Here is a 27460-nt window from a genome sequence, read left to right as displayed (position 1 = left end):
TAAAGTCGAGGCAGACGAATTGAGGTTCAAAAAGCAAGGGACTCAAGATATCCGAGAACAACCATATCCTCAACACCGAGACAAGGGCAAGAATGTTGCTATGATAGCTTATGAAGGCCCGATGATTGAGGCTATCGCCAATCTCGATGACGATGATTATTCTCTGGACGACATCCTCGAGCCAGAGGGTGAACAAATTTACTACGGAAGTGCGCTCGATCCAGAGGGCAGAACCTTCACAACTCATGTCGATGATCCCTTTGATCTAGAAGGAGGAGAAGAGTGCTACGGAAGAGGAAGACACCATGTTTATGTGGCATCTTATTTTGAAGAGACCGAGGAGATGGTTAACTACGAGCCTTCAAGAGTGGAAAAAGATCCGGATCACTATGCCAAAACCTTGCAAGACTGTGTAAAGTTCAACCAGTTCTTTGAAGAGCTTGGACTTTCCAGGGAGGCAAGAACAGAAATCACCAAGTCTATCATTAATATAGCCGAGGCACATCATGAGAAATGCATGTCGACTGAGGGATCTATCCCGAGGAAGGCAAAAGAGCAATCTAGTGCCATTACTTTCTCTGAGGCTGATCGGAAGTTTCCTTTTTCTCACAATCGCCCGCTTTATGTGACTGCTTTTATCAACGGGGTTGAGTTCAAAAAGGCCTTTCTAGATAGTGGATCCTCTATCAACATTATGACTCGTGCTACTCTAGAAAAGGCCAGAATCTCTAAAGAACGCATTGTGAAGCAGCCGATAGTCATCACTGGCTTCGGTGGAGAAATGAGAGTTACTATCGGATGCGTAACAGTTGATTTAGTCGTCGGAGAGATTCGCTCGGCCACCAAGTTCCATATTATCGATTCCGAGGCAAACTACCACATCATCCTAGGGAGGACCTGGATGCATAGATATGGGGTTGTACCATCGAGTTATCATCAATGTGTTAAGGCTAAATGGGGAAAGAAGATGGTGACAATTCAAGCTACGGAAAGGCCTTTCGAGATCCATGAAGCTCATTATTCTGATGCCATCTACTTCACCAAACTGGCTGTCGAAGAAACTCTCACCACCTCTAAGCCTCGGGGGGTCAAAATTCCTCGTTGGGAGGATATCAAAGATGACAAGGAGCCAAGGACAGAATCAAGTAAATGGGAGATCTCTAGACTAGAAAGTCCGCCTATTCCTCGAAAGGTGATGAAAGTTCGAGAAGGGGGCAAGATGGTGTACTATTTATGAAGGTGCGGGGAGTCGGTTTCTTCAGTCACCGACTCCGAGTCAAAAGAAGAGCCTCCTGATAATGACATAGTGATAAAGCCTGAAGTGGCTCCAGAATGCATGCAAGATGGGCCGAAGCCTCAGCCTGAACAACTTATTGAAATAGATCTGAGTGATGGACAAGATGCTCAAAGGCCGGTATTCATAAGTTCGAGCCTTAGCCTAGAGAGGCAGGAACAGTTGTTAAAGTTGATAAGCCGGTATTCAGATGTGTTCGCTTGGTCATATAAGGAAATGCCTGGACTAGATCCTGACCTAGTCTTCTATTATCTTGATGTGTTTCCAAACTCCAAGCCAATTAAGCAAGCTGCTCAAAAATATCATCCAGATCTCGAAGAGAAGATTAAGGAGGAGATTGAAAAACTTCAACAAGCTGGTTTCATCCGGCCAATACAATACCCCACGTGGTTAGCAAACATTGTGCCAGTAAAGAAGAAGAATGATCAAATCAGAGTATGTGTAGACTTTCGAGATTTGAACAAATCTTGCCCGAAGGATGAATTCCCTCTACCACACATCGACACCCTCGTAGATGCCACCTCGGGACACCAGATGTTCTCATTCATGGATAGATTCAGCTGATACAATCAGATTAAGATGGCTGAGGAGGACGCAGAAAAGACCGCTTTTAGAACACCTCTCGGAAACTTCTTCTATACAGTCATGCCTTTTGGACTCAAGAATGCCGGAGCAACTTACCAAAGGGCTATGACTGCAATCTATCATGACATGATCCATCATGAGGTGGAAGATTATGTTGATGATCTAGCGGTGAAATCCAAGAAAGAAAAGGACCATCTCCGAGACCTTGAGAAAGTATTCAAGAGGTGCTGGAAATTCAAAATGAGGATGAATCCTCTCAAATGTGCTTTCGGGGTGACAGCCGGGAAGTTCCTTGGGTTTCTTGTACATAGGCATGGTATCGAGGCAGAAAAAGACAAGGTCAAGTCTATCAAAGCAATGCCTCCCCCACATTCTTAGAAGGAGTTAAAGAAGTTCCTCGGGAAGGTGTCTTATATTCGGAGGTTTATCCCAGCACTTGCAGAGATCTCTGCCCCTTTCGGTTCATTGTTAAAAGGAGATGCCAAGTTCGAGTGGAACCAAGAGCACCAAAAAGCCTTCGAGAGAATCAAGGCGGCCTTGACCTCGCCTCAGACCATGATAGCCCCGCAGCCCGGGGTACCTGTAATGTTGTACTTAACTTCAACCCCCAAGTCCATAGGGGCATTATTGGTCCAAAATGTAGATGGAGCAGAACGCCCGGTGTATTACATCAGCCGGAAGATTCGAGGAGCAGAAGTCCGATATACTCCGGTAGAGAGACATTGTTTAGCTTTGGTATTCACTGCCCAAAAGCTCAGACATTACTTCTTAGCACATCAGGTTCAGATTGTTACCAGAAGTGATCCAATTCGATACCTCCTCAGCAAGCCTGCTCTAACCGGGAAGGTGGCAAGATGGTTGTTAGCATTGGGTGAATTTCGAGATCACATGTGTAGCCCCCAAGGCGATCAAAAGCCAAGCCTTAGCTGACCTCCTTGCTCAATTTCCAAGTGGTGACTATGAACCAGTGAATGAAGAATTAAGAGGAGAGGTGCATGCAGCTATGGCTTCCGAGGAAAGCTTTTGGACATTGAGCTTTGACGGAGCAGCAGCCGGAGGTAAAGGAGGAACCGAGATAGTCCTTACAAGCAAAAGTGGAAAAAAGTTATATTTGTCTTATAAACTGGATTTCCATTGTTCGAATAATGAAGCCGAGTATGAGGCTCTTATTTTGGGCTTGATAGCAGCTGAGAAGCACAATATCAAGAAGATTCGGATTCGGGGGGACTCAAAGTTGATAGTGAAGCAAGTTTTAGGACAGTTCGTCTTAAAGGAGCCTGCTTTGGCCACATATCGAACAATAGTCTAAAGGCTTCTTGACAAATTTCAGAAGGTCGAAATAGAGCATGTGCCTCGCTCCGGCAACAAGTTTTCAGATGCCCTAGCAACATTAGGGGCAAGAGTTGACATTCCAGAGGAAGAGGCGACAATTATCATCAAGAAGAGAACAGAACCTTCAATAATATCCGAAGATAAAGACCTTCAGGAGGATTGGAGAGGAGAAGTCCTCGAACAACTCATAAGCAAAGTTGGAAAACTGACCATGGCAAAGCTTGCCCAATTCATAATTATTCAAGGTGAACTCTACTTCCGAGGGGGTACCAGATTCCTAGCCCGGTGTGTTGGCCAATAAGAAGCAAGCTTCCGACTACAACAGATCCATGAAAAGTCTTACGGGGATGGGGATATCAGTCTGTACAGAAGAATCCAAAGACAAGGCTATTATTGGCCTAAGATGAGAAGGACTCGAATCAATTACAGAAGGAATGCCCCAAGTGTCAGTCATACATCCGAAAGGATGAGAGTTGCTTTGAAATTGATACCCCTGACTGGAGGCAAGTCTATATTGACTATCTCAAAGAGGGAACACTATTCAAACTCCCGAGGGACAACCTTGCTTCCATTTGAACTACCGAGGGACAACTCTTGCTCTTATTAGTGCGGGTCCGAAGAACAGCCCTTGATTTCATCTATACAAGCTCCGAGGATCTTTCTTTTCAAAGTAGAGTAGACTCTTACTCGAACTCCCGAGGGATAGCCTTTGCTTCCATTAGCTGCCAAAGTAGAAATGCGCATCCACTCGGACTTCCGAGAGACAGCCTTGTTTCTGCTCGGACTTCTGAGGGAGAGCCTTGTTTCTGCTCGGACTTCTGAGGGATAGCCTTGTTTCTGCTCGAACTTCTGAGGGACAACCTTGCTTCTGCTCGGACTTCCGAGAGAGAATCTTTACTTCTGTTGGTGCAAGCTTGGTAGACTCGGTTACCTTCCAGAGGAATCTTTCTTGCCAAAGTAGGGTGTATGCTACTTTCGGACTCCCGAGGGACATCTTGCTTCCGTTTGGACTTCCGAGGAACAACCCTTACTCTCATTAGTGCGGGTTCTAAGGGCCTCGAGGTCGTGGATTTCGCACAAAAATTTATTTGCCTGAAATAGTAAAACCGACAAATGAGATGAGCAATATCAATTTCATATCCTGATTCAGGCATTATCAGAATGGGGCAACATCAACAAATAATAATGATCTATTTAAGCTACAACAATTTTACTCCTCCGAGCAAGTTCATGAAAATGCAACAATCAAGTTTTTGTCTCTCCGGGCCGGTTCCTCTCAAGCTGACGTAAAGCTACAACGATCACACAAAATTTTGGCATCAGCTATGTATTTCCCAAGCATCCACAAGTTAAACAAACAACAATATATCATCTCTATTAGTCAACGAGGTATTTCATCATATCAACAAGTCCTACGATGAATTCTACATCAGGAGTTCAAGCATGATATCTAATATTCTCGGGGTTGCAACAATCAATCATTCGATAACAAGATTTATATACAATATGAGGGGTTTATTTCCTCGGGTTTCATCGACAACAACAATAATTATTTTATTCGTCCCATGCAAGCAAAGATAGCAACAACACTCACTTGTAGTCCATGTTCTCTCTCAACATCAATAGCCTAGTGCAAGCATCAAATATTTTGTTTATGTCAGATTTATCAACAGAAGGTCAAGCTCCAAAACATGAATTTCAGGATTACATTACTCATGCCAATCAAGATTTAATAGAACCTTCGGCCATCTCGAGTTCAAAATTGCTATACAACAATACTCACAAATCTCAAAGGCCCAAATCAAATTTCTAGTAAGGCTCAGAAATTCGGATTTCGTCAAAACAAGAGGTTTGAGAGTGGGGTTTGACAAAATACTTACAGATCTGAAGGCCACGCCTGTGAGAGAAAGTAGCCAAGAACAGAGCACCGGTATATTGTTCCTAAAATAAACAAACCAGCCATTTAATGTTGAAAGTTATGGGTCTTATATATTGTACAGAGAAATGAAAATGGGTCTGGATGATTTTTTGGTTGGCACTCGGCAGAAGCTTTGTTGGCCGTTGGTCTTGAGAAAATGCCCTGACCAAGAGTCTTGATTATTTAATTATTTAGCAGAAAGTTGGTCTTCAATAGGATACAAAAACAAGAATGAGCAGTGCTAGGCAAGACCACACACGTTGCGTTGAGTGGGCGAACGTGCGTGGTCGGCGTCGGACAAGTCGAGACCGGAGGCGACAATGGTGTCAGAAAGAAGGTGGTGATCATACACGTCGCGTTGAGTGGGCAACGTGTGTGGTCGGTGCTGGAATAGTTGAAGCCGGTGGCCAACTTGCAGCAGAGAGCAGCGTTGGAGAGAACTAAGGCCGGGATCCGTAGAGCCAGCGCCAGGGACAGCCAAGACAAGTCGGCGGCAGTGCGTATGGTTTAGACAAGCAGTATGTAAGAAAGGTGCTAGGCGGACCAACGACACGTTGCAAGTCGACGTGGTCGGCACTGGCAGGTCGCGTCTAACAGAAGCAGCGATGTCACAGGAGCTGTAGATGAGGCTCACAAGCTGCGCGAGTTGGGTGGTCGCGTGCAAAGAGCAGTGCCGCGGCTGACTCTCGCGTAGGCCGTCGACGTTGGTCTGCGTGGTCTTCGGTGATTGTCGCGTAAGTAATGTGCGCGTGAACTGACTGTATTCAGGATAGAGTGGACGACGACGACGCCCGGAGTTACACAATGAGCAATGAGCAATAAGCAAGCGATGGTGGCCCTGTGGGGTTACAGATTACATATTGTTCTTTGAAGAAGAGGACAACTGGGGTAGTCTCTGTGTAAAGAGAGAAGGAGGCCGCAACAGCTGCGCAACAAAACAAAAAAATAAAGAAAAGAGAGGCTACATTGATTAGGGTTGCTATCCTTTTCTTTAAATAGAATAAAAAAAAGGGGTGTGATGGAATATCCTCTCAAATATTCTACACACACATATATATATATATATATATATAACGGCCCAAGCAATTACGGGTTTTAAATTTGAAGAAAGAAGAACAATGGGTTTCACTTTTTAGAGGGAGAAACAAAAGTGGGTTTGGATGATTGGACTCCACAAAATAAATTTTATTTATTTTTTGCTGAGTACATTTCAAAAAGTGAGCTCACATTTGCAAAAAAGGATAAGAATGGTGGATTTTGTCTTTAGCTTCCATATATATGTATATATAAATAAAGAACCTGATTGATTTTAGTGGTTTCAAATATTTGAGAAAGAAAAAAAAAAGTGTGTAGCGGTTATCTCTTCAAGAAAAATGGGTGTTTTATTTATTTTATGTTTTCACATGTTGTAAAAACAAATCAGTTGCATCAAAAAAAAAAAAAAAAGTTCATAAAAAAAAAGTGCAAAAAAAAAAAAAAAGTTACTCATTTATTTTTTTATTATTATTATTATTTTTTTAATTTTACTTGTCGATTTTATCTGTAAATTACGATGAATTTTCAACTTTATCCTGACTCTATCAAGACCAAATATTCCTGAAGACGTAATGTGAAGCATGGCTGATAAGGTGAAATTATGCATGTCCGAGAAAACTACAATTTCTCGTACACGCAAGGGGCAAATGTAAGGGGAGCTAATTTGAGCCCACTAAATTAATTAGGCCCAATAGTCCAAGATTAGTGGACCCGAATTTATCGCAAGTCCAAGATTGGTGGGTCTGGATTTATCGCCATCAAACGGGCCGAATCTCTCTAAGCCTCGAAAGGGTTCAGATCCACGAACTTAGAGACTTACTCAGACTCGGACTCGAAAGGGTTCGGATCCACGAACCTAGAGATCCGAAGCACTTGACTTCGAACGGATTCAGATGCAATCTAGAAGCCGCTCCATTAATGAGTCTCAGAACACTTGCGGACTCGGAGCTTTCCGGGATCTACGTACCAGAACCATGGGCGTAATGGAGTCCGAACAAAGGACCCGATCCCAAGGACGGTGAGTGAAGATAAATTCACTCTTCGGTTAAACTAGCCTATACCCGGGTCGAGATGGCATGATCTAGGGGGTCCCTGAGACTCAGCAATATTTGCGACAGGGCGTTTTCTTGAACTACCCCTGACCCTTATGCGGCATGATGTCCTCTGGGACTACCCCTGACCCTTTGGGATGATTGGGGATCATTGGTTAGGTGTGACTAAGAAGAAGGGTTCACCGAGAGGTTGATCTCCTCTTCGGGGTTTTCCTTATCCTCGGAGAGGTCTCATCCTCGGAGAGGTCACCTCCTCGGACAAGGTGGTTAGAGAGAATATTCCCCATGTGCCTTGCACATAGGCTCCATCCTACATCATGAGGTGCCTATAAATAGCACCCACCCATAGTTTTACAAGGGATGGATTTTTGGAGAGTTAACTCTTAGGAAAGAACTAATTTCCCATCTCCATTATCAACCTTGAGAGTGAAAGTGGGAGATCCATGGGAGAGCCTTGCCATTATTCTCTTTCTAGCCATTTTGCCTTCTTCTTCACCCAATCTCTTATCTCCATCATCTCCTTTACTCTTGTGTTCTTGAGTTGAGACTATTGAAGAATCTAAGCCTCTCATCATCTTCTAGAGAATTTGAAGTTGTTCTTCAAAGATCTTCGAAGGTCTTCGAATTCTCCAACGACGTTCTTGAACCCTCTTTTACAGTATTCACATTCCAAATCCTTAGGTTCAATAATGGTGACCTAGGAGAGAAGAACAAAGAGAAATATTTTCCTGGAGAGATTATACGGGTAAAATTTCCACATTTAATAATATGTATCTTCTGTATCATATATATGAGATATATAGAATATCTTTGCAAATAGAAGTGGAGTTGTAGACTCTCACAATAATTCAAACGCTTCATTAGATAATTTCTTTAATTATCTTATTCCTTTAATATGTGAATTATCTATAATTCATGTGACATTCAATGGGTTATGGGTCGAATTAAATCTAATCCAATTTCCAACAGCCAGCAAGAGTTATCCGTAATTGTCCCATTCTCGAGAAAAACAATTCCTCCTGCAGGATAGAAAAGTCACATGAGAGTTAGTTATTCTAGGTTAGTTTTGCTCTACCAAAGGAGAGATTATTGAGTCCAATTTTGCTTCTTATCCACGATTTAAACGAGTGCTTCTTTGCCAGTCAATTCCATTGTGGAAAATATCAACATTCAACTAAATTTGCAGCAACTAAATCTCTGAGTGTTCCTGCAAGGGAATTCATTTTGATTGTTTTTGTTCATAGAAAAGACCAGCATAGGATTGCTGAAATGTTTTCCATCTCCTGCAGATGGATTTTAGGAGGTTAAGGTGAGCCAGAAAGCTTGTGTGAGAGAGTTTTAGTATAAGTGCAACCTTGTAACTGCCAGTGGTCCCTTCACGTTTGATTTCTAATTTAATGAATCCGGGGTCAAGATCTACTTGAATCACAATCAATAATTCTATATTCTGGTGTGAGTCTCATCAAGAACAGAGTGTTATCAATCAATCAAGATTGTAAAACGAATCAAAATTTGTTAAATTTTTAACCCAAGTTTATAAAATAAGTTGAACATACTCGGTTAGATAAATTTATTTACACTCAAATAAGAAAATAATATAAAATAAAATAATTCAAGCTTTATTTGTGTTCTCTATGTATTAAAATATTGTTTGAGATTGACTTTTTACATAAGTAAAAGGTATTTAAGATGATCTAAATAAGTATATTTTTTACGAAAAAACATGAAAAATGAGTTGAGTTTAAAGTGATGTGATAGAGAGATGATATAACCAAAATAAGATGATTGTGACCCAAATAGAATAATGTGCTAAAATAGCATGTACTATTTTAGGACATACCAAACCCCCTTGAGAGCATCTCTAATGACAAATGCTATAATAATACTGTCATTGCTATAATTTGGCATTAAATAGTAGAAAATGGTAGAGTTATAGCAATCTTGCTCTAATGGTGAGATGCTATTTTGGCAAAACTAAACATAGAAAATTGGTGTGATTGGACGACCGAACACATCAATTTTTGTGTTTGGTTCTGCAAAAATAGGAATTTTGAAAAAAATATTTTTGTTTTGTTGAAAGGGAGGAAGGGAGGGAGGAAAGTTTTGGTAGCTATTAGCACATATGGCAGCTGCCATATGTTACCATTGGAGTATCACTTTTCTTCTCATCTGCCAAATTATAGATATAGCAGCTCCAATGATAAACTATTAAAAATATTCTAAGTCAAATTTAAAAGTATTTTAAAATTCATTATATTTAGATCTATTTTGATAAGTGACTTTTTTTTTTCTTTTTTATTATTTTACTTATTAGCTTATTATGAAAAAATGCATATTGTTTTTGGCTTCCCATAAGAAGCCTTCATAAATTAACTCAAAGTGAACTAACTAGTTCGCTTTGCTATCAACATTCCAATGCTAAACCACAATTTAGGGTGCGCGCGGTGCGGTTCGGCTGGTTTGAGAGTAAAATTACAAATCGAATGACGGCTTAGCGGATTAACGGATTGACAAATTGCGGTTTGGGCGATTTTTGACGGATTGGCGGATTGAAGAATATTTTAGCTAATTATCATACATTTGCATAATATATAACACTAATTTGTATAATATTTTTTAGATATATAACACAAAGTAATTTTGCACAATATATTTCATATATATAACCACTAATTTGTAATAAATTTCATATTTTAAATCTCTCTCACACTCATTTTTACATTAATATTTCATTAAAAATTAAAAAATATATGCATTAATTATAGCGGAGCGGAGCGGAGCGGAGCGGTTCGGTTGGCGGATTATAAATTTTAAAGTTTAAATCGCGGTTAACGGTTAAAGCGGTGCGAATTGATATGGATCGATATAATTTTAGCGAATTAGACGATATTTTACGCAGTCTTAACCACAATGCATGCAAGCACTCTTAAAGTTGTCTAGATTAAGAATTTGAAAGGAGATTTATAAAGAAAAAAAAAAAATCGCTTTCATTTCAAATTTTTAATTAATTGGTTGATCACATATTAAAAATTAATCAAATATACATATTGGGAGATCTGGCCATATATCATTGTGACAACATGTGACATCTGTGCATTTGTCGGTATTTTCTAAATGGCCAACTGCTTGGATAACATCTTCCTCCAAGATTTTCAAATCTTTTTGTCATTTCTTCCTTTTTTTATTATTATTATTTTTTTAACGTAAATCACAATAAATTAAACATCACAAATTTAATATTTTTATGTTAGTTCATTTATGTTATGTTTGATTTATAAATTTAGATATAGATTTGAAAATGAAAAAAAAAAATATCTCACATAATTTGATAATTGAAATTAAATTACATACTGATTCTTAAGTTTGATAATTGACATGAAGATGGAGATTGTAGTAGCAACAACATAATAATATCTCTTCATTCAACAACACAGTAGTAAGATTCCAATTAAGGAATGATAATTTCTATAAAAATTGTTACAAAACAAACATTCAAAACCCTCATAATGTTATCATCTGCTCCCAAACAATTTTTTTTTGGAAAATGCTAGAGGTCCCAAATTTTCTACCAAATAAATGACCAAATGTCTCACATGGGTGTAGGGCCCACAAAATTGCGGACCCCACACCCATGTGAGACATTTGGTCATTTGTTTGGTAGAAAATTTGGTATCCCTAGCATTACCCTTTTTTTTTACGCTAATTCTGCCGATGAGCAATGTAATTGGTCAGAGCCACCAATGGAGCCGCTTTACCCTCATCAAACCCAGAAAGCAAATCTATGGCTTCCACCTTCAACTTGTCTGCAAATTCCCTCGATTTCTCCAAACCCATCAGCTTCGGATACGTTGCCTTATCCACCACCAAGTCCTTCCCCGCCGTCTTCCCCAACTCCATTGATGACTTTGTCACATCCAAAATATCATCCACAACCTGAAACAACAACCCAATACACCTCGCAAACTTCCTCAATTTCTCTACCTGTTGTTCGTCTCCACCACCCAATATCGCACCCAGCACAACCGAAGCTTCAAGCAATGCAGCAGTCTTGTGTATGTGAATGAATTCAAGCTCATCCAATCCAACATTCGACATTCCAGTGCAATTCAAATCCACAACTTGCCCTGCTACGAGCCCCTCTGCTCCGATTGACTTTGCTAATTCACCGATTGCGGCGAGGATTCGAGTTGGGGAGACTCCGATTGTTGATGTGGCGACGAATTCGAAGGCGAAAGCGAGGAGGGAATCGCCGGCGAGGACCGCCACGTCCTCGCCGAAGACCTTGTGGTTGGTGGGTTTTCCTCGGCGGAGATCGTCGTTGTCCATACAGGGAAGATCGTCGTGAATCAACGACATGGTGTGGATCATCTCGACGGCGCAAGCAGCCGGCATTGCCTGAGATTCTCCGCCGCCGACGAGCTCGCAGGAGGCGATGCAGAGCACCGGGCGAACCCTCTTGCCGCCGGCGAGGAGAGAGTATCTCATGGCTTCGTGGATCGTTGGTGGATTTCTCAACACAACAGCGTCGTCGAGGGCTTTGTTGATGGAATTAGCTTTGAGAAGCATGTATCCATTGAAATCGAATTGGGTGGTGATTTGTTGATTCGAACTGTCTGTTTCTTCTTTGGTGAGAATCGCAGAAACTGTGGAAGATGAGACGGGTCGTTGTTGGGTTTGTCTGAGAGGAAATGAAGGATAGTTTCTGAAATTGGGTGTGTTCTTCTTGATTGGATTGTAGATTAATCCGATCAGAGATCTGCATCGGCTTGGTTGATTAAACATTGAACAGGTTTGGACCCATGAATCTACCAGATTCATCGATCTCATCTTTTTCTGTTGAGAGAGAGAGAGAGAGATTGAAAGGGCTGCTTATATACAACAAAGCAATAGATACATGCGTGTGTAATAGTACCTTTCTACTAGCGTAGTGATTTATTAATGGGGGGACATGTTGTGTTGGGGAGTCAAAGTCTACGAAGTTTCATAAAGCATTTATAGGAGAGGTTGTGTAAGAGAAATACTATGAAGAGATGACCATCTCTACTTTTTGAAATTAAACGGTTGAAACATGGACACATTGACATCACATCAACCCATCGTAGGAAGGCACGATCAAAAGATAGGGCTTTCTATTGGATGGAATCGGATTGGAAGCAACCACAATTTGGAAGTATGGACACGTAGGCCATTTGAAAGTAGAAAAAAATTGTGATAAATATCTTATAATTAAACCCCAAAAAAAAAATTATATTTTTTGAATTATTATTTTTAAAAAATTATAATCAAATACTATATAAGATATAATCAAAAATCTTATCATAATTAAACTATTATCATGACAAAAGAAGAAAACTGATTATAAGTTTAAAAAAAAATAAAATAATAACATAATTAGGGTGCATATGATACACCCTTTTTAAGTCTCTGTTTGGGAAGTGGGTTGGCTTTTTAATTTTTTAGTTTTTTTGACTATTTTAGCCTGGGCTAAAAAACTTGGTTTGAAAAAGGTTTTTTGAATTTTTGACTTTTTTTGTGAGAGAAGAGTGTAATGATTATGGGTTGGATGTGATGTTTTGTTTGTTATGACTAAAATAACCTATTTTGTTTTTTGTCGCTATTTTAGCCCCAAAACCACTTGCCAAACATCACCTAAGAAGTATGTATATTAGAATTTTTCTATGTTGGTAAACGGGTTGGGTTTCAAACCTGGGTTTAGACGTCCATGGTGGTATGATCCATGTAAGACCCATCTGAATTTAAGTTTGAATTTAAATTCAAAGGTATCCTAATAGGTAAGGATAGCTTACTGTCCCATCTTATCTAGGATAACGATGGGTGGTTACCTATCTTGCTATATATTGATATATCAATATACGTATTATCATGGGAATCGAAAAAGGGGAAGCAAAACGTAATATTGTGTGGATAAACTTTATGAGTCTTTCAATTTATTTGCCATTAGTGAACTAAACATAGGCCTTTGTACTATGATTTGTGTGAGTGTTGCTCGCATTGTAGTATCACTCCATTGCTGGATTTAAAAACGGTGATTCAGAGGCACGTGATTCACTTATCAGGTTCATTCTTTTCAGATTCAAGATTAAGTGGTATGTAATTGAATCCATTAATCCGTCGCGTATATATAATCCTACACCCTACAAATACACCTTTGAGATTTAGAGTGAGTTTGGCAAGAAGCCAAATAGGCTGCTTATTGATTTATTGGCTTATCACATCATCTTTCTACTTTTCTGCATATCTTTTTGTAAAAAACAAAAAATCCAAAAAAAGATCATACCCAAACTACCCCTTACTAAAAGTATAAATTATCCCTTATAGATTTTCAAATTATAAATACTTCATTATTAGAATTTTTTTATTTAACATAATAAAATTTCTAACTACTCTTGCATACAATAATATAATTACCTGAAATGTTAATTGAATTATATTTATGACATTATTAAAAAAGGGTGATTGACCTATTATCCAAAAAAAGGACTTGTGGACTAGCCACTCCCATCTATTTTCTTTAATGAGCACGGAAGTCCCATCGTATGGGATTTGACATGGTTTATGCTATATATATATATATATATATCACATTATCTCAAGCCTATGATTTCAGTGTATGTTACGTTTGAAAAAAGTGTACAATAAAGGTTTTTGCACTCACCACATTTTGGTTGGGTTTTCCACATTTGGACCTGAGCCAAACGCAGCATTCCCAAATTAGGAAAGATAATATCATTCTAGATCCGACACAGTAGTTGTTTAGGGTTTTCCAAATCACCACGACAAATAACACTTTTGGCGACTAAATTTTTTGTCGCCAAAAGTCATGTTTTAGTCGACGAAGGTTTTTAGGGACTAAAAGTTTTGGTTGCCAGGTTTGTTGCTGACAAATTGTCGGGAAAGGCTATTGGTGACCCAAAAAAAAAAAATTTAGTCGCCAAAAGTAATAAATTGCCGACCATTTTTTTAGTTGCCAAAAGCATTAAAGTAAAATTATCTATAACATTTTCAGCGACTAAAATTTGTTGTCGCCAAAAATTGAGAATTATTTTTTATGACTAAAATTGTAGTCGCAATTTTTTATTTTATTTTATTTCATGTACTTTTTTTTAGCTACTAAATATTTTAGTCGCCTAAAGTGTGATTTTTTTTTTTCGCTACTAAACTTTTTGTCACCAAAAGTCTGATTTGTTTTTGCCTACTAAATCTTTAGTCAACAAAAATGGTTTTTTGTTCAGGTTATTTTTGTTTAGCTACTAAATAATTTAGTCACTTAATGTTTGATTTTTTTCGACTACTAAACTTTTATTAGCCTAAAGTTTAACATGTTTTTGCCTACTAAACCTTTGGTCACCCAAATATGTTGTTTGTTTGTAATTTTGTAGCTACTAAACATTTTAGTCACCAAAAAAAAATTCATTTTTTTTTTTTTTTAGCTACTAACTATTTAGTCATTAAATTATATACTTCTTTTTGGCCTATAAATTGTTTAGTCACTAAAAACATAATTTTATGTTTTTTTTTTCTCCAAATTCTAATTTGTTTACAACCTGTATGTACTTCATGCAACCAATACTATGTATATGAACAAAGCAATACATCTATTATCAATCATTCCATAATAGATCTGCATCCATTTCACTTCCAACCATCCAAAAAATGTATAACTGTAAATGTAAAATTCCATACAAACCATAGTCCAACCTATACTATATAGTCCAAACTTTTTTAATAATTCCATACAAAACATAACAATTAAGTTACAAAAATCAAGCCCTCTGTGTGCCAAAAATATAAGTACTACTATGCGAAATGGCCATTTGTCGTGGTACGGATTGCGATAATCTGTAACACGACAAAAGGAATTCTATATACCAGCCAAAAAACATCTATACTAGTAATAGTAATCCACAGAAAAGCAGCGGACGACAAAATTATCAAAGAGTACACAAAAGTCGAAATTGTCCTCCATACACAAAAAATGAGTATCCACAAGTCCACACCACTTGCTTAAATAATAAAATAAGTAAATAAATAACAAATTTGTAACATCCATACATTGGTTAGGGGGCCGTTTCACATTTTCGCCCCTCCCGAAAGCCCTTTTTGGAGTAAGTTTAAGATGTTTTCGGCTCTAACTTTCAAACTATGTGTGCGAATTATATGCCGTCTATGGCCACAAGTCCTATTTGTCACCAAGATGCTGCCTTTAACATCCATACATTGGTTCGAAAGCTGTTTTTGCATTTTCACCCCGCTAAAAGCCCTTTTTTGTCTAAGGTCAAGGCGTTTTCAACTCTAACTCTCAAACTACGCGTGTGAATTACATGCCGTCTGTGGCCACAGTTCCTATTTGCTACGAGAATGCTGTCTATGATAGCCATACATTGGTTTGGGAGCTGTTTTGCATTTTTGCCACCGAAAAGCCCTTTTTCGACTAACTTTGAGGCGTTTTCAGCTCTAATTCTCAAACTATGTGTGCAAATTACATGTTGTCTATGGCCACAAGTCTTATTTTTCATGAGGATGTAGCCCATAACATCCATACATTTGTTCGGGGGCTGTTTTGCGTTTTCGTCCCCCGAAAGCCCTTTTTTGCCTGAGTTCAAGGCGTTTTCGGCTCTAACTCTCAAACTACACGTGCGAATTATATTCCGTCTATGGCCACGGGTCCTATTTGTCATGAGGATGCTGCTCGTGATAGCCATACATTGGTTCGGGCTGTTTTGCATTTTTGCCCCCTTGAAAGCCCTCTTTCAACTAAGTTTAAGGCGTTTTCGGCTCTAACTCTCAAACTACGCGTGTGAATTAGATGCTGTCTATGGCCACATGTCCTATTTGTCAATGAGGATGCTGCTCGTTAGATCCATACATTGGTTCAGGGGCTGTTTTGCATTTTTGCCCCCCGAAAGCCCTTTTTCGCCTAAGTTCAAGACATTTTCGACTCTAACTCTCAAATTATGTGTGCGAATTATGTGCCGTCTATGGCCACAGGTCCTATTTTTTACGAGGATACAACTCGTAACATCCATACATTGGTTTGGGGTCTGTTTTTCATTTTCGCCCCCCGAAAGCTCTTTTTGCCTAAGTTCAAGGTGTTTTTGTCTCTAACTCTCAAACTATGCGTGCGAATTACATACCAGCTGTGGTCACAGGTTGTATTTGTCACAAGGATGCTGCCCCTGACACCCACACATTGGTGCGGGGGATGTTTTGCATTTTTGCCCCCTGGAAGCCCTTTTTCGACTAAGTTTAAGGCGTTTTCAACTATAACTCCCGACTTACGTGTGCAAACTATATGCCCTCTGTCCCCAAGGGTTTGATTTTTGATGAGGAAGCTTTCCACGATGACTTTAACTCCCAACCTACGTGTGCTAACTACATGTCGTATATCCTCATATATCATAGTTGTCACAAGGAAGCTTCCTATGACATCCATTGTGTTTTTCGAGAACTGTTTTGCATTTTCGCCCCTAGAACACCCTTCATTTGTCCTATAACTAATTAGTGTTTAAATGATTAATTAACATGAGGGTATAAGAGCCCTAACTATATTCCATCCAGTAAAAGTTTTCCGAAAACCTAGTGCATTCTTTCCTCTTTCTTAAAAGTCAACACGAAAGTTATAGCTAAAGGACAAGCTAATGGTAGGGTTGGGCAGCAAATCGCCCGACCTGCCAAACCTGCCCTACCCGACCACTTTTGAGTGGATACGTGACACGTGGTGGACGAGTGCGGGCCCAGATTATGTGTTTTCGCAGTTTTGGGTCTGTTTGCGATTGATTCGCCATTACACCCACTAAACCTGACCCGCTCGTTACTTTGTCCATTGCTTTTAAAAATATTTTTTATGCCCTCACTACTCAGCCTTAGCTCCAAGACCTCTGGTGAGAAACACGAGTACCAAGCCGAGGTGGGTTTGTCTTGATTCCTCATATTTTGGGTGTTTTTGTAATCTGAGTAATTGAGATTGAACTTGTTTTGACTCTTTTGAGTATTAAGTCTTTATCTCTCTAACTTGTGAAAATTTGGAACTAACTGGAGATTGAAGGGTGGGTGTATGTAAACAGAGGATAAATAACTCATAAGCACCTTTTCTGTCAGAACTCTCATTCTCATAAGACTATTTTTCACCTTTGATGTTTTTAATACTGATGAATACTATCAAATTTATCATTCATCAGCCAAAAAAGCTTCTAGTTTTTGAGAAATATACATAAATCTCACTAAAGTTCTGGAGCATCATCTTGGTAAATGTGGCACCAGAACCAGAATTAGAACACAAAACTAGAATCAGCCAAAAAGGTTCTAGTTTTTTAGTGTATATGATTTTATAGTTCATTTTCACATTTTCCGCATACAAGTTTGTCTTTATAAACTAGATTTAGAATTTTGTATGAAGTCTATATGCATTTGTTTTCTTTTTCATTATTTATAAATGAATGATAGATGGATGATTAATTTTCCTATTTCGATTTATGTACTTTCTTGCATCTTCATGTGAAAATTTTCATGAAAATTTTTGAAGTGTTTTGTGCAGAAATATTTGTTGACTTGATTCTGTTATCCTGTGGCAGCAAGGAAAAACAGAGCATATTTTGAATGATTCTTTTATTTTTTTTAAACAGAGCATATTTAGTGTTTAGGGTTTTAATTCTGTTATCTTGTTTGAAATTATAGGGAAAAACAAAGCATGGATTTCAAAAGCATATTTTGAATGATTTTTTTATTGGTTTTTGACAATTTATTTGATAATCCTTTGGTCATGGATCCTCCAAGTGAAGAAACATTTTCTGTGAATCCTAATTGAGCTTAAATCATCTTCTATTGACCCATCTACCCAACCTAATGCTTCCCCTCCTAGACCAACCCTGGCCAAAAGTAGTAGTGGTGGGAGAACACCATCAAAGGCTTGGGATCATTTTGAAAGGATTAAGGATATTGATGGGAACGATAGAGCAATGTGCATGTATTGTAAGAAATAATATATGGCAGGCTCTAAGAGTCATGGAACAAGTAATTTATTAACTCATTTGAAAAATTGTACAAAGTATCCATATAGAGATACTCAGGGGCAACAAACATTGGGATTTAAACCTAGAGAAGTTGGTGGGGAGGGTGTTGTTGATGTTGTGGCTACCTCATTTTCTATAGAAGTTGCTAGGAGGTATCTTGTCGAGATGATAGTAATTAATGAATTGCCCTTTAAATTTGTGGATGGGATTGGTTTTAAGAGGTTTTGTAATGTCATGCAACCCAAGTTCAAGATCCCATCTCGACATACCATTGCTAGGGACATTGTAGACATATACACTAATGAAAGAGAGAGGTTGAAAAAAATTGTGAAGGGGCATAGAATTTGCTTTATCACAGACGCATGGACTTCTATACAAAATTTGTGTTATATGTGTCTAATAGCATATTTCATTGATGATGATTGGAAGTTACAAAAGAGGATCATAAATTTTTGTCAAGTTGAAAACTACAAATAAGAAACTCTTGGTAAAACGATTGAGGCACTCTTAAAAGAGTGGGACATTGATGGCCTTTTTACCTTAATTGTTGATAATGCGAGTTCCAATAATCTAATCATTAGATTCTTGAAACGAACCACAAACTTGTTGAAGGGAATTGTCTTGGGCCATGACTTTTTGCATATGTGTTGTTGTGCGCATATTCTAAATCTCATTGTTAGTGATGAATTGAAGGATCTTAAGTCTTGTATAGCAAATGTGAGGCATGTAGTGAGGTATGTGTGGTATTCTCCAAACCGCCTTGACACTTTTAAAAAGTATGTGGAAAGTTTGAAAATTGAGAGTAAGAGTCTCTTGTGTCTAGATGTGCCAACACGGTGGAATTCCACATATCTTATGTTGGAGGCGGCGGAAAAATTTGAGAGTGCTTTTCAAAGAATGGGTGAGGAGGACTACAATTATAAACACTACTTTTTGGATAATGAAGGGGGTGAGAGGAGAGAGATGCCTACAGCCGAGGATTGGGATAATTGTAGGGTGTTTTTGAAATTTCTTAAAATGTTCTACAATGCAACAAAGAGATTTTTTGGGTTTTTATTTGTTACTTCAAATACATTCTACACAGAAATTTTTGTCATTGAAAACATGATTGGACAATTAATCAAAGACAATTATCCTATTTTGTCTTCAATGGCAAAGAAAATGAAAGAGAAGTTTGACAAGTATAGAGGAAATGGAGATAAAATCAATCTCCTTTTGTATATTGCGGTTGTGCTTGATCATCGAAGAAAAATGACATATTTACAATTTTGTTTTTCAACAAATTTTGGTGGAGATGTAGTGAAAGTCAAAGAAATGTTAGACAAGGTGAAAAATTGTTTGAATCAATTGTATGATCATTGCGCCATGCTTGATTCAACAAATGTGCATGCCTTCCAATATAAATGAAGCAGTAGATATGGTGATAGATGAAAATGATCCGCACTCTATTGTGAACTCTCAATTTAACTCATTTTTTTAGGGGTAATTTTGTAGTAATAGGAGTACGTTGGAATTGGACAAGTATTTGGGTGATATTGAGAAACGTGGGAAGAATGTTGAATTTGATATCTTGGAGTGGTGGAAGGTTAATACAACAAAGTATAGAGTATTATCACTTATAGCACGAGATATGTTGGCAATGCCTGTTTCCACTGTTGTTTCTGAGTCAGCTTTTAGTACAAGAGGTCGTATACTTGATCCATTTCGTAGTTCACTTGCTCCCAAGATAGTGGAGCTTCTTGTTTGTACACAAAATTTGCTTCGAAGTAACATTCCAAACTACCTTCGACAAGCAATGGATGATGTTGAAGAATTTGAACAACAATATGATTCGAGTAATATATACAATGATTTATTTTGCTTTAAATTTCATTTATTTTGTATTATTCAAAATTCATTATCGTCATTTCACATGTTTTTGTTGTATTATGTTTTATGTGTAGTTGTTTCGGAATCAAGTTTATGTTCAAGCCCAAGTCTGGAGAGTAGTTTTATTGAAGTTTAATATCATTGGTAAAATACTTCCCTTTTGTTAAATGGTGTTGATGTTTATTTGTTTTAAGTTTAAGACTTTTTAGTGTTTTCCTTATTAAGTAATTTCATTTTTTTGTTATACAGGTTTGGATGGCTCATGGTTTGGCTCAAGGAAATGAATGGCTTTATTGCTTCTTTTTAAGTTATTTTCAAAATATGACTATCGGTTAAAACTTTCTTTGGATGACTTTAATACCTTATTTTGGATGGTTGTATGTTGAAAATTTGACCACTGCACAGTTTACTAGCCTAGTGCCAAAATTTGACCACTTTATGTTGAAAATTTGATCACTGCACTATTTTTTTTTTTTTTTTGGTCATGGGTTGGTTTTATTTGATAATCTTTTGGCGGTTTATATATGCATTGCGCACAAGTGGTCATTGAGGAATGAAGTGCACATGTTTTTGTTTTGGTTTTGGTTTTGGTTTTTTTTTTTTTTTTTTGAGGAAGTGCACATGTTGAATTATGTTGAAAAAGTATAAAATTTTAAACCGCTAAACCGATTCGCATCAATCCGCTAATCCGCTCAATCCGCATCCGCCGGATTGGCGGACAGATGCGTATTGATTTTCTCCAATCCGCCAATCCGATGAACGGACGGCAGATTGGAGGTTCCGTAGCCGCAACCAACCCACGACCACCCTTAGCTAATGGTGTTACCCTCACCTATTAGCTTGAGAGGGGATGATAAGAGTATTAATCATTAGTAGTCTTAGTAGTGGTGTTAGTTGCTTCAACATACACGATATCATCAACAATTGTGCCAGAGGGTAGTGAGAAAGAACAAATACACAATGTACACTTTTCTTTTCTTTTCTTTTTTTTTCTTTTTTTTTTTTTTATCAAATTTCAAAACAAGGTGTAGAAGAAAAAAAGTTTGGACCTAAAATGATTGCACTTTGCAACTGTAAAGTGATTCCATGAAAATTTGTAAGGCAAACTTTGGATGCCATGTTAAAGTCTACTCAATTCTTTCCAAGCTATAGCTTAATAAATATAGGCTACTTTCAAAGATACTATGTGACATTATGTTAACACCACAATTCTGCACAATGAATTCATGAAGCATGTAATTTAGTAGCATCAAATTTCTAACCTAAAAAATTGCTGAAAAACCTTGGTGAAGTTGTTTGGGACTAATTTAACATGATTTTCTCTTCCACAACAACCAAAATAACAAGCATTAGCTATTAGAAAACAGACAACCACACAGAGACATACACACCAAAATAAGGCAGGAAGTAAAAGCAGCCTTGAAGAGCTACATCCCTCTTCAACTACTCTTGTCAACATTACCTAGGAGAGTGACAAAGATAATAGATTCATACTAATGCTAATTAGTAAATGATTAACAAGAGAACAACCCCATTAAATTATTCTTGGAAATAGATACATTATGCATGGGATTTGTGGAGGTGGGGGTGGGGAAGAAACGACCACGTATCTTGTGTTTCCATGGTCAGTGAGCGGTGAGCTGGTAATGCCATTTATTTCATACACACATAGCGTAAATTTTTATATTTCACTATTTGGTGGTTCTTTCCTTTGTCAAAGTAAAATAAAAAATTAGAAAAAAAAAAAAAAAACCAATTTTCTTTTGAGAAGAGTTCTTCCATTTAATTTCTATAAAACTTATGTTGGTGTAGAAAATTTCTAATTCGTCAACACTCAATTCAAGTTCTGTAATATTTATCAATCAGCCTTGTCATATACCAAAGGAGATTTGCATGCATCAAATTATATAGGAATATAAGTTGCCCAAATGCAAGGTAGAAAATTTCAAAGCCTTTGGCATTAATCCAAAACAAAGCCAGATTTTACTCCAACAATAAAGGCAAGGCCAATGCATCATACCTGTTCGAAAGATGAATTATGTGTGTGCTCATGCCAAAGACATGATTGATAAGAAAAATTTTCTAACCCATTTTGCAATCTCTTTATATGGTTGTAGAAGAAGACACACGTTATCCATAACAATATATATATTAAACATCTTGTATATGGACCATAATTATCAGTAGTTGGAAATTGTTATCAGAGCACAATAAAGGACTAAGGGAAATTCAATTTCAAGAAAATAATAGAAAAAGTAAGCGAAATCAGATTTTACTCCAACTATAAAGGTAAGGCCAATGCTGCATACATGTACCAAGGATAAATGATGCGTGTGCTCATGCCAAAGACAAGATTCATACGGAAAATTTCCTATTCCATTTTGTAATCTTTTTACATGGTTATAGAAGAAGACACGTGCAATTTTGTTTGTATGTAAAGCCTATGCACGTGCCTACGAGTTTGCAAATCTTCCTTTTATGTAAAACTATGATGCAGAATGGGTTATCTGACAATTTTTATTTTTATTTTTTTGATGAAAAACTAAATTTTATTGAAAGTGCATCAAGATGATGCAAAAATACAAGACCTAAAAAGTATAATTACCAACTCCTAACCAAGAATGCCATCTAAGAAATCATAAAAAAACAAACAAATTCGAATCAAACTTCCGCTCCAGCCAACTATACAAGACTATAAAAAGGTGACTCTCAAGCCAAGAAACACTGTGGTGAAGCTCTTGAAAAGTGTGCCGATTACACTCCAACCAAACTAGCCACATCAAAGAAAAGGGCACCAAAGACCACGCACATCGCCCGTGGCGACCCACCCGAGCTCCATGCTAGCTCCACAACATGTCCATCACCCTTCGCGGTTGAACCTAAACAATCCCAAAAAGAGAGCAAATAAGTCCCCAGAACCGACTAGCCACAGGACAATGCAAAAAACAAATGATCCACTAACTCTACATCTGCACACAACATACAACATCGATTCATAAGAAAATGATCGCGCCTCACCAAGTTTTAAATTGTAAGATTTCGCCCTAAGGCTGCCATCCATATGAAAAAAGCCACCTTTGAAAGAACCCCCGGCACCCAAATACTCCTCCAAGGAAAATCTCTTCTCACCTTCCTCACCAAACTCCAATAGTAGGACAAAACAGAAAAAACACCCCTTAGCCCCCACAATATTCCACCTCAAGGCATCCTCCCCCACCCTAGTCATACCCAACCCATACAAATAACCCCATAATTCCAGCAATTACTCAACCTTGAACCGGCCACCTCAAGTGAATATCCCATACCACCACATCCCCACCCCCCAAATAAGATGCCACCATAGCTTCCGGATCCCTAACAATGGCAAAAATCAAAGGAAAATGATCCGCCAACAAAGCCTCACCATACCATCCATCCTTCTTTCCAAAAGCGCACCCTCAACCCATCACCCACCCGGAACCCCACCCTTTCCCGAAACTCCACTCTTCCCAACCAAATTCCTTTCCATAAACCACAACCATGAGAACTAGTCACATCTCCTGATCCCCAATCCACCATAGCCAGCATATACTTACTAGCCATCACCCGTCGCCAAAGCCTCTCCGGCTCCTCAGCAAAGCGCCACAACCACTTACCTAACAAAGCTTGGTTAAAAACCACCAATCTCCAAACCCCTAACCTCCCAGCCTCTTTTGGTTGACAAATCTACCCCCAATCCACCAAATGGTATCTAAAATCATCCTCTCACTGCCCCACAAAAAATCCCTTTGAAGCTTCTCCATTCGTCGCGCCACCGATACCAGAATAACATGTAAAGACATGAAGTACGTCGGAATACTACTCAATACGCTCTTAATCAAAGTCAACCAATCCCCTTTCAAAAGATATTGCCTCTTTCACCCAGCCAACTGATGTTGAATTCGCTTCACAACTCTTTCTCATACCCAAGACCCAAGTCAGTTGCTGGCAGAGTCGACACTTGGCAGCCCAACACCGCGACTAGCACTAGAAGACTCTCTACCTTCCTTACCAGAATTAACTCTGATTTTCACAAATTAACCTTAAGACCCGAAACCACCTCAAAGCATAATAAGACACATCTTAAATACCCGCCATTGCCCTACAAAAGATCAAAGCGTCATCGACATACAATAAATAGGAAACACGAATAAGCGCTCTTGAAAGAGAACCCACCAAAAAACCTTCCATCAGACCTTTATGGACATCCATATCCAACAATCTACTCAACGCCTCCATCACTAAAATGAACAAAAGTGGACAGAGGCCTCAGTATGTCAGAAAGAAACCCACTGGTGTACCATTGACCAGAACAGACATCCTGACAGTAGAAATACAAAACTGAATCCACGGACACCAAGTCCCTTCGAAACCTATGTGGCCCATAACATATAACAAAAACTCCCACCGTACGTTATCATACTCGTTCTCAATATCCAGCTTACAAACCAAACCGGGTAAGTCTTGTCAAATCCGAGAATCCACACTCATTTGCCATAAGCACTGCATCCAAAATTTGCTAACCTCCCATAAACGCATATTGAGAATCAGACACAACCACCTGCAATACCCCATGAAACCTATTCGCCAAAACTTTAGCCAAAAGCTTATACACATAACCAAGTAAACTAATAGGCCTAAAGTCCCTGATATCCTCTGCCCCCCCTTCTTTTTTAGGAATCAAAGCCAAAAAAGTTGCATTAAAGCTCTTCTCAAAGTTCCTAGACACAAAGAAAGCCTCCAAATCTTCCATTACTTCCATCTTAATCACACTCTAACAATATTGAAAGAAAGCCATGGTAAAACCATCCGGACCTGGCACCTTGTCCCTACTTATCGCCCGCAAGGCCCCAAAAACCTCCTCTCCCAAGACGGTACACTCCAAAGCCATTTTGTTCTCTACCGAGATCGTGTCAAAATGAACCCTATCCATCCCTGGCTGCCACTCCCTTGCTTGAGGCTGAAACAAATATTGATAGAAGGATATAATCCCCTCTTGAATCTCTTCTTCCGTACCCAGATCCCGACCATCCACTTGTAACCTATTAATTTGATTCACCCGACGGTGAGCATTAGCCATCCGATGAAAAAACTTAGTATTCTGGTCCCCTGCCTTCAACTACAAGCACCTGGATTTGTACTGATAACTCATATCCTCCATGTGAGAGATACGAACATAATCCTATCTAGCTGCCTCCTTCCTCACCACATCATCAGCTGACAAACCCCCATGTGCCTCTATTTCGTCTAGGGAGTAAAGTAGAGCCACTACCTCTTCTTTCTGGTTCTCCAGCCGACCAAACACCTCCTTATTTCACCTTTTTAAATCCTCTTTTAAAAATTTCAATTCTAAGCCAACCTACAACTGAGCGATCCGGGCACCACATAAATGAGGTCCACCACCCTTGAACCACCTCCAAGAAACCATCAAATTGCAGCCACATATTCTTAAACCGGATAGGCATTGGACCACGATGGATCCCCTATTGTCAAGTAAAAGAGGCCAAGGATTCGACATTGGATGAGGCAAATGAGTTTGAATCGCATCCACAAAATGTTCCTCCTAATCCCCTGAAAGTAGGAAACTATTAATCCGAGACAAACTCTGTCCATTCGACCATGTGAAACTCCCCCCTAAAGACATATATCAATCAACCTCATCTCGTCAATGAATAAGCAGAAAGCCCGCATCAAACTCAACACCCAGGTACTCCCCACCTTCTCTATTGACCATTTTACCATATTAAAATCACCTCCCACACACCATGGCACCGATTATCGAAAAGCCACATTTTCTAACTCGAATAGGAACTCTCCCTGATCTAACTTCTGCATTGGGCCATACACCCCAGTAAACACCCATCGAAACTAATCCTCCACACACCGAAACAGGCAAGACACAGAAAAGCCACCCATCTCCTCTTGTTCCTTCAAAACTACCTTGGAGTCCCAACACAAAAATATCCCACCTGCTGTGCCAATGGCTGGCAAATAGAGCCACTCCACAAATCTCCCTCCCAAATCTCCTTCACCACATTCTCGCCCACCACCTCCATCTTTATTTCTTACAAACATACCACATCTGCTCTTGCACTGCGCAAAATTGCTTGATCAACCACTTGTGAGGTTAATGTTGTGCTTTACGCCAATTATTTTGGTACCTATTTGGCGAATAAATGTGGTGTCATGACCCGAGCCCGCCCCCATGGGTTAAGGACATAACCGGCCAGTAATCCTGAGATCACCTATGGCCTCAAACCAAACCAGACATAACTCATCAGAGTAAAAGGGCCAAACGGAAGCAAAATTTAAAACTTTGTCCATAGAACTGTGCTTACGTGGCACATCATAACAAACCATACATATACATATTAATAGCTCACATCAAAATATGTACTATCACAAAGTTCTGTACATAGAGGATCATTCAAGTCTAAGTCAGCCAATCAAAACTATGTACAAACATATTCAAAGTCCTCACCGACATGACAAAATAAAACAAGATAGCAAAAGGGCGAAGACGGGTCTCGTGCGTGAGACGTAAGGGCTGACTCTTCAAAACCTTGGTTGTTCCACACAAACTTCACTGAGGCTGGGATTGGACCTCTCTTGGCTCACCTATAAACACATAAATGAGCGTGAGCAAAAGCCCAGTGAATAATACCAAATAAAGAAGTTATACAGACGGTATGTAGAACAACATGCTTCAAATGGCCTTGGGCCCAATTCGTATTTCTATTAGCATATATATACAAATTTAGGTCAAATGACTGCGGTTTCGAACACATCATACGGCCTCGGGCCCAATTCGTTTGTGTCATACTGGCCTTTGGCCCATTTATCTTTTATTCAGATCAAACTGGCCTTTGGCCCATCCATTCTTTCATTCAAATCAAACTGGCCTTTGTTCCATTCATTCTATCATTCATGTCAAACTGGCCTTTGGCCCATTCATTCTATCATTCATGTCAAATTGGCCTTTGGCCCATTCATTCTATCTTTCATGTCAGGCGAGCCTTTGGCCCATCCGTTCTATCTTTCATGTCAGACTGGCCTTTGGCCCATTCATTCTATCTTTCACGTCAGACTGGCCTTTGGTCCATTCATTCTATCTTTCATGTTAGGTTGGCCTTTAGTCCATTCATTTATAGCAAACGGCCTTAGGCCCAACCATATGGCATAGTAAACATTTGTCCACAATTCAAATCAACAAACTCATAAAACTTATAGAGAGATAAACAATTGGACAAACGACATATTTCAAAGTATCTTTATTAAGATATTACTCACAGTGATCGGCTGGATGATTTGCCCTGGAGCTCGACCC

General features: G+C 38.8%; 3 protein-coding genes across 5 annotated transcripts in view; 2 read left to right on the top strand and 1 right to left on the bottom strand.

Moving 5' to 3' along the window:
* The window catches only part of LOC114307006 (methyltransferase-like protein 2), a 30753-nt gene extending 10185 nt beyond the window's left edge, over positions 1-20568 (top strand). For all 3 annotated transcript variants that reach the window (XR_003644900.2, XR_014332330.1, XR_014332329.1), the window contains exons 12-13: positions 20190-20259; positions 20365-20568. The gene's annotated coding sequence lies outside the window, so the exon portion shown is untranslated. The remainder of the gene's footprint in view (positions 1-20189; positions 20260-20364) is intronic.
* On the bottom strand, positions 10898-12989 carry LOC114307007 (geranylgeranyl pyrophosphate synthase, chloroplastic). The gene has a single exon (XM_028252345.2). The coding sequence runs from the start codon at positions 12041-12043 to the stop codon at positions 10916-10918; it is 1128 nt and encodes a 375-aa protein (XP_028108146.1). The 5' UTR covers positions 12044-12989; the 3' UTR covers positions 10898-10915.
* LOC114306981 (zinc finger BED domain-containing protein RICESLEEPER 2) lies at positions 18220-20399 on the top strand. Its single transcript, XM_082876077.1, has 4 exons — positions 18220-18560; positions 18828-19595; positions 19741-20081; positions 20365-20399. The coding sequence occupies exons 1-4, from the start codon at positions 18220-18222 to the stop codon at positions 20397-20399; spliced, it is 1485 nt and encodes a 494-aa protein (XP_082732203.1).
* Positions 20569-27460: the final 6892 nt, after the last annotated feature.

This window comes from Camellia sinensis, chromosome 6, assembly GCF_055761805.1.
Source record: "Camellia sinensis isolate YWXY chromosome 6, ASM5576180v1, whole genome shotgun sequence".
In the NCBI taxonomy this organism is placed as follows: domain Eukaryota; kingdom Viridiplantae; phylum Streptophyta; class Magnoliopsida; order Ericales; family Theaceae; genus Camellia; species Camellia sinensis.
This window is presented reverse-complemented; position numbering and strand designations above follow the sequence as displayed.